Source organism: Solenopsis invicta, chromosome 9 (assembly GCF_016802725.1).
Source record: "Solenopsis invicta isolate M01_SB chromosome 9, UNIL_Sinv_3.0, whole genome shotgun sequence".
In the NCBI taxonomy this organism is placed as follows: Eukaryota; Metazoa; Arthropoda; class Insecta; order Hymenoptera; family Formicidae; genus Solenopsis; species Solenopsis invicta.
In genome coordinates this window covers 1,158,569-1,165,952 of record NC_052672.1, presented here as the reverse complement: position 1 = coordinate 1,165,952, position 7,384 = coordinate 1,158,569, and the positions used below count along the sequence as shown (strand labels likewise).

The 7,384-nt window shown below is 29.4% G+C and overlaps 1 protein-coding gene and 2 long non-coding RNA genes across 3 annotated transcripts; 1 reads left to right on the top strand and 2 right to left on the bottom strand.

The window, feature by feature from the left end:
- Positions 1 to 4,901: 4,901 nt before the first annotated feature.
- On the bottom strand, positions 4,902 to 5,326 carry LOC120358658. The gene is made up of 3 exons (XR_005575570.1): positions 5,229 to 5,326; positions 4,994 to 5,151; positions 4,902 to 4,920 (listed from the first exon to the last, which is right to left on the bottom strand). It is a non-coding gene; the product is annotated as an uncharacterized LOC120358658 (long non-coding RNA).
- A 150-nt stretch (positions 5,327 to 5,476) lies between these two features.
- LOC120358654 lies at positions 5,477 to 6,409 on the top strand. The gene is made up of 3 exons (XR_005575566.1): positions 5,477 to 5,649; positions 5,735 to 5,846; positions 5,933 to 6,409. It is a non-coding gene; the product is annotated as an uncharacterized LOC120358654 (long non-coding RNA).
- LOC105206466 (methionine aminopeptidase 1D, mitochondrial) lies at positions 6,281 to 7,377 on the bottom strand. Its single transcript, XM_039453572.1, has 4 exons — positions 7,172 to 7,377; positions 6,933 to 7,086; positions 6,728 to 6,838; positions 6,281 to 6,542 (listed from the first exon to the last, which is right to left on the bottom strand). The coding sequence occupies exons 1-4, from the start codon at positions 7,223 to 7,225 to the stop codon at positions 6,442 to 6,444; spliced, it is 420 nt and encodes a 139-aa protein (XP_039309506.1). The 5' UTR covers positions 7,226 to 7,377; the 3' UTR covers positions 6,281 to 6,441.
- Positions 7,378 to 7,384: the final 7 nt, after the last annotated feature.

The following is a 7,384-nucleotide window of genomic DNA, read 5'->3' as shown; positions in this document are numbered from 1 at the left end:
TCAAGCCTCACAATTCGGAAAGTACTGAACGAAAATAAACTTTCTTGTATGATTTTGAAAAGGTCCTGACATCAGCTATTAGATTTTGGAATCAAAAATAGGGTATTCTACTTAAAAAAGTTAATGTGATTTTGATCTGACCTTAGCGACGTCATTTAAGGTCAAACTGATAATAGTAAATAGATCTTTTGAAATCCTACAACTTTTATCTGAAACACTTTTCTAAAATGTTTAGTTTTCGAGATATTTTGCTGTTCCAGTACTTTTTCCCTACCCTGTGTATATATATATATATATATATATATATATATATATATATATATATATGTGTGTGTATATGTATATGGCTATACACATATATCTTTAATAATATATATAAAGTGAAATACATTTGTCGCATGCATTTTGTTTTATATTTAATTCTTCAAGGAAAAACTTTTTGAGGCTCCCGTTTACTCGCCGCGGCCATATTGAAGTCATAAGCGAGAAATTCCATATAAAAATTTCCACTATAGCATTCGTAAATATAGAAAATTAGAATAAAACAGAACGAGATCACTTTAAAGCACTTGAAATAAATGGACTTTGACTATCTTTTTTCTGCCTAACGGTCAGTAAATAGTCGTAAAAAGCACCCAAAGTGAAGCCTATTCAGAAAATATACGGATTGAAAAGAGTGAAAACTTTGATTTTATGTATAAAATTCGGAAAAACTTTACTTGCAGTTTATTTTTACGAATTTGGTAAATACGAGATGTGTCACATTTTCACAATGAGACACATAATAACGAAATGATATGCACGACAAAATTTCATCATCAATCTATCACGTTTCACGCGTATTCTAATTTTGTCCGCAACGGTACGTTGCTACTATAAACGTGGAGTTCTCGGCTTAGGCATCAGGAGCCTTAAAATATGTACTCAATTAGTAAAAATTGTGTAGTTCTTAGAAGGATAGAAAAAAAAATAAAGAGAATTACTTATTATTTACATTCTGTAATAATAATGCACTATTTAATATTTATAAAACGTACAGAAAGAAAATAAATAAAATAAATTTGCTAAAAAATATATGTAAAATATTTATTAAACTTTAATCTAGGTTTCTGATCAGGGTTGGCAATAAACTTTTTTTTTATTTTAAATAAAAAACATTGTGTTTTTTATTTAAAACAATTTGTTTGTTTTATTTATATTTTTTTAAGTAACCAAAAAAACATGTTTTAAACAAGCAAAATAATTTAATAGTTTTGAACTATGCGAATATTTGAATCTTCTGCCAGTATTTGGTAGCTCTGAGCTATGGAAATATTTGAATCTTTTGCCAGTCTAATTACAAATGAACAAAATAAATTCAATTTTTTTTCTTTAATTATAAACAAAATTCTTAATTTAATAATTTTATTAATTTTTTAAATAAACTATTTTAAATATTATTTTTTCAAAATAAATAATTTTTTTAAAATTAACTCCTTATCTCAAAATATTTATAATATTTTTAATTATCCATTTTGTAATTTTATTTTTATGTATAATTTATCTTTTAATTACCCTATTTTCAATTATTAAAATTTGTTCTATTGAATCAACCTCATTACGAAAACTTAAATAATAATTCCTTACTTTTTACCCATAAATAAAATTATTAATATAATTAAATTATCTCTATTTAAACTGCCCACTCCCCTAAATATCTCCTATTGATGAAATTACGGATCATTATTAGGATTATTCTTACTCATTCAAATCGGAGGATTTCTTTTATCCATTTATTATTGCCATAATACCTCTTATGCCATTAATAGTATTATGTTTAACGGGCGGATCTCGATAGCGCACGGGACCAATAGCCCACCACCACTCACAACGGCCGATGCCTAGAGTTTTTCTGTTGTTTGGGTTAGATAAGTTAAGATGATTGGTTGGTGGGCTATCGCACCGTGCGCTATCGAATCCCGTCCCGAAACTAGCATATTCGTAATCAAATTCTGAGACGATTTTTCCTTTGACAAAAATTTATCTGGAGCTTAGTTTTCAAATTATAAGAAGAATTAGTGTATGACGGGTCGGATACAAGTGGTAGACAGGGGCAGCACGACTCACTGGCTGTGTTCCGATATAACTGCCAGTACTGGCAGTGGTGAAAAATCCGTTCCGTTATTCCGTTTGTTTTCTGTTCCTGAACTCTCTAAATAAGTGTACACCCAAGGACTTTGATTCTGTCCATGGGGAAATTTTTCAAACTGAGAAGTCATCACTTTCTACATATTTGCAGTTCATGATTAATGAAACAACTAGGGGCCAGTTTCACAACTTAGTTTAACCGGAGTTTAAACCTTTAAACTTGGTTTACGGTAAATATTGTGTTCCACAACTGTCTTAAACCTCGGTTAACGTTGTTAAACTGCGGTTAAAGTTGAACGGCGAAATTCGGGCGTTTAAAGTAGATAACCGAGGTTTAATACTGCAGCGCCACTGCTTTCAATAATCTTTCGAGTATTGTACTTCATGGCTGATATCTCCACGAAATTGTAAAAAGGTTATGTTGCAAGATATGGCTCTGGAATATATGTTATCGTCATCTGACGATGAAGATTTTGTGCAAATAATAAATCGACGCCCGAGAATAATTAGAAGACGACCGTCATATTTTGAAGAATTTGATGACATTGATTTTTATGCTCGATTTCGCTTAACCAAGGAATCTGTTACTGCAGTCTTAAGAGAAATCAAAGAAAAAATTTCTCATAAAACAGAACAGTAAAAATAGTTTTGTAATATTATTAAATTAGTACTTATAGATTACATACTATGATTACGATGACCATATATGTGTTTTTCCAAAGAACAGTTTTTTTTTATTTCGAGTGGCTGTCTTTTAGATTTATTTATTTTTTTCAAAACTCAATTTTGTCTTTTATTCTAATCTGTTGTTCTTTATTTTATGAGAAATTTTTTTCTAATTAGTGTTCCAATGTTTAATGTACTTAATAAAGTGTAAATTTTTACAGTAACAATTGAATTTAATTGTTTAGTTCAAACTGATTTGAAAACATGTAAGAAGAAAACTTTAAAACTTTTAAATTTGTTCATTATTTTTTGCCTTGGTGTATAGAACCTGTAATATCTCATTCCCTACTTTTCGGTAACAACCAATCACACTACTTGTTCTAGAAGAAAGATAAGTCTGTTGAAGTTTCTTCGCATAGATTATAGGTTTACGTAACCTAGAGTTAAAATCTGGTTGTGAAACGCGATAGAAGTTTAACCGTGGCGTTAAACTTGACGGTAGTTCAACTAAACTCGGGTTAAACCCAAAGTTGTGAAACTGGGCCTAGAGCTTATTGGTCGTTACGTTAATCATAAACTGTAAATATGTAGAAAGATAGCGACTTTTTAGTTTAGAAAATTTCCCCATGGACAGAATCAAAGTCCTTGGGTGTACACTTAAAATGAAATAGGTAGATATTTCAAAGTTAGCGAAAGCAAGAAGGAACGTTCCAGTGCAGTCTAGTGCAGGAACAGAAAACAAGCCTGTAGCCTTGCTCATCGAGCGGCGAACGTAATTGGTTGGATCCACAAGTAAGAACCAATCATGTTCTCAGTTCTCGTTATAGTTGCGCGTTCAGAAACGTATCTAAAAAATAGTATCGCAACTATAATGAACACGACTGTACAGTCGCTTTCATTATAGTTGCGACACTTTTTTTTAGATGCATTTCTGAACGCGCAACTATAACGAGAGATGAGAACGACTGTAATTGCGGAGGTTAGCGCGAAATGTCAAACGTTGATATACAAGGTGTCACAAAGAAAATTTGGGCACCTTGGAGGAAATAAGATAAGTATACTCGCAAATATTTTTCAAATAGAGTTTATAAAAAAATATTCGCACATTTTTCGTATAGGATCGGCTTTGGTCTAATTGAGCTTTATATATTCGTCATTACAGCAACGATGAGCTGAGATGCTTAGATGTAGTTAAATAAATTATAACTACAATAAATATAAAAAATTAAAATTTTAAATATTTGTTACAGTTATAATTATAATTTATTTAACTACATCTAAGCATCTCAGATCATCGTTGTTGTAACAACGAATTTATAAAGCTCAATTAGACCAAAGTCGATACGGAAAATGTGTTATTTATTAATTAAAGCTAACTTTTTCTTATTTTTAGAAGAAGTAGAAGATACAAGGATGATATTGAAAGAAAGGTAAATAAGATTTTAGTTTAATTACGTAAGACGTAAGAAAAATTTTGTAATAAATATACAATTTATTATTTGCATAGGTATCACTTTCTGGTCCATTGATGCAACAAGCACTCAACATTTTGAAACAGATGGATGGTAAAGTGATGAAGAATGAATTTGATATTCAAATTCTTGATTTATTGGCGAGTTCTTGGCCAGACAGACCACCAGTTGAGAAAAGCTGGAACTATTGAAGGTAATATTATTTTAAAGTATGCGGCTCTTTATATTTTATTATAATATTTATCTATTGCATTATTTCTTAAAAGGATATGAAGACTGGTTTATATATATTTTTCTAACTTAATACATGCGTTGTTTCTAGATGAATTAATTTGGCTTCAACAATGTGCGAGATTTAATACCAAATGGACGTAATACAGTTATTGTTATGGAAAAGATTTATGTATACATATATAAAGCTAAAAATTACACTGAAATAATCATTTTTTACCTCCATGGAGAATGTAATATTTTCAATGATGTCGCACAAGCAATGGGTACAAACATAATTGGAATAAATAAATCACTTGTCATAAGTTCGGTGGTGCAACGAATATTTTATCCTCTATGTGACAGGATCTGGCTTCCCTTCTTCCAAAGACATTTTCGTGAGTAAGATAGCTTTCCCTTCTTCTAATAAACCAGTCTTCATATCCTTTTAAGAAATAATGCAATAGATAAATATTATAATAAAATATAAAGAGCCGCATACTTTAAAATAATATTACCTTCAATAGTTCCAGCTTTTCTCAACTGGTGGTCTGTCTGGCCAAGAACTCGCCAATAAATCAAGAATTTGAATATCAAATTCATTCTTCATCACTTTACCATCCATCTGTTTCAAAATGTTGAGTGTTTGTTGTATCAATGGACCAGAAAGTGATACCTATGCAAATAATAAATTGTATATTTATTACAAAATTTTTCTTACGTCTTACGTAATTAAACTAAAATCTTATTTACCTTTCTTTCAATATCATCCTTGTATCTTCTACTTCTTCTAAAAATAAGAAAAAGTTAGCTTTAATTAATAAATAACACATTTTCCGTATCGACTTTGGTCTAATTGAGCTTTATCGATGAGCTGAGATGCTTAGATGTAGTTAAATAAATTGTAACTGTAACGAATATTAAAAATTAACATTTTAAGTATTTGTTACAATTATAATTATAATTTATTTAACTACATCTAAGCATCTCTGATCATCGTTGTTGTAATGACAAATTTATAAAGCTCAATTAGACCAAAGCCAATCCAATAGAAAAAGATGTGTTATTTATTAATTAAAACTAACTTTTTCTTTTTTGCAGAAGTAGAGAGCACACAAGGATGAGACATTGGAAGCCTTTGCAAGAAGGTGATATATTCAATGTTGATATAACAGTAAGTAGTCTCATCTTTTATGAAAAACGTTCTATAAAATTGTATTCTTTTCCTAGTTAAAAAAAATTATAATTACAAATTATAGGTTTATCTTAATGGCTATCTCGGCGATTGCTCAGGTTGGTGAGGAAGCTATTCAACTTCTGTATAAAGTAATGCAAGTTCTTTTTTACAGAGACGCAAGATCTTTCCCAAAGGTACATTAACAAAATTCCTATGTATATATCTTACAGACCAATAATTTCAACTACATTGTTAACAATCTGCTTGCCCTGCTTTTCAGTATCATCTTGCCATTATCACGAAAGAAAAAGAAGTTGAAAAACAAGGGCGCTAACTTTGGAGAGCTATTAGGGACCTGCAATTCTATAAAATTTTTGTTTTCTTATTTAAAATAAACTTAATAAAAAATCTAGAGTAAAGATCCATTTCTTTAATTGAATAAATTGAAAGAAGTTTTCAATTATATATTTATTTGCATTACATGTACAAAAGACTAAGAAAATATTGATTCTAGTAACCGTATTGATAATCTTCATTCTAACAGACATAAATTTTACCTAACTTTTATTTTTACATATAAAAATACAAGATAGTACTTGTAAGATTAAAACGCATATGTGCAAATTAATTTATGTATGCTAAAAATAATATATTTCATAGGTACTTTTTATATAAAATAGCAATAATATTGATTGTACATTAAAGTGTTAGCACTTTGCATCCAGTATCTGTTATTAAAATTGTATGTTCAACTTGAGCTGTCCTAAAATTATCAATAGTACAAGTTGTCTATCCATCTTCCAGAATTTCAATCTGCGTTGTTCCTTGACTTAAAGCTGGTTCAATAGTAAATGTCATATCTGGTTTTATTTTGTCAGAAAAATCATTTGCTGTAAAATAAAAAAGAGGCGTTAAAATATCAGTATACATATAAGACAATTTAATATTTACAGTTATGTAGAAATTTATTTTAAAAGCAAGATATATTTGATCTATAAATTGGAATTAGATAATTTCTATTAGTCATATGCCAATGCGCGTTAATATTGATAGTAACAAAATATTTTCACTGTACCGAAGTGATAAATGTCTGGAGCACCATGAAAGTAAGTTCCGATACCACGACCCAAAAGTGCAGGTATTACATTCAAATTGTGTTTATTTGTTGTCTCTTCTATTACATTACCTGAAAACAAAATAGAAAAATTATACAAAATGATAAAAATGAATGTTATAGCATATAACCAAATTAAGATTTTTAATCATGTACAAATTATTACCAATATTGCAGAAATATTCATTTGATTTGCATATTTCAATAGCTGACTTTAAACACAATTCTGTGATTATTACCAATCGTTTGCCTTCAGAATGTACCTCACCAAAACATTGAAACATGACTGAGCAATCGTCGTGATAGCCATTAAGATAAACCTATAATTTGCAATTATAATTTTTTTTAACTAGGAAAAGAATACAATTTTATAAAACGTTTTTCATAAAAGATGAGACTACTTACTGTTATATTAACATTGAGTATATCACCTTCTTGCAAAGGCTTCCAATGTCTCATCCTTGTGTGCTCTCTACTTCTGCAAAAAAGAAAAAGTTAGTTTTAATTAATAAATAACACATCTTCTTGTATTGGATTGGCTTTGGTCTAATTGAGCTTTATAAATTCGTCATTACAACAACGATGATCAGAGATGCTTAGATGTAGTTAAATAAATTA

Excerpts from the sequence above, each read along its gene's own strand:
- LOC105206466 (XM_039453572.1), bottom strand. The coding sequence starts at position 7,225 with ATGAGACATTGGAAGCCTTTGCAAGAAGGTGATATACTCAATGTTAAT. Across the intron at positions 7,087-7,171 it reads TACTCAATGTTAATATAACA|GTTTATCTTAATGGCTATCA; the intron begins GTAAGTAGTCTC and ends TGCAAATTATAG. Across the intron at positions 6,543-6,727 it reads TCCAGACATTTATCACTTCG|CAAATGATTTTTCTGACAAA; the intron begins GTACAGTGAAAA and ends TTTATTTTACAG.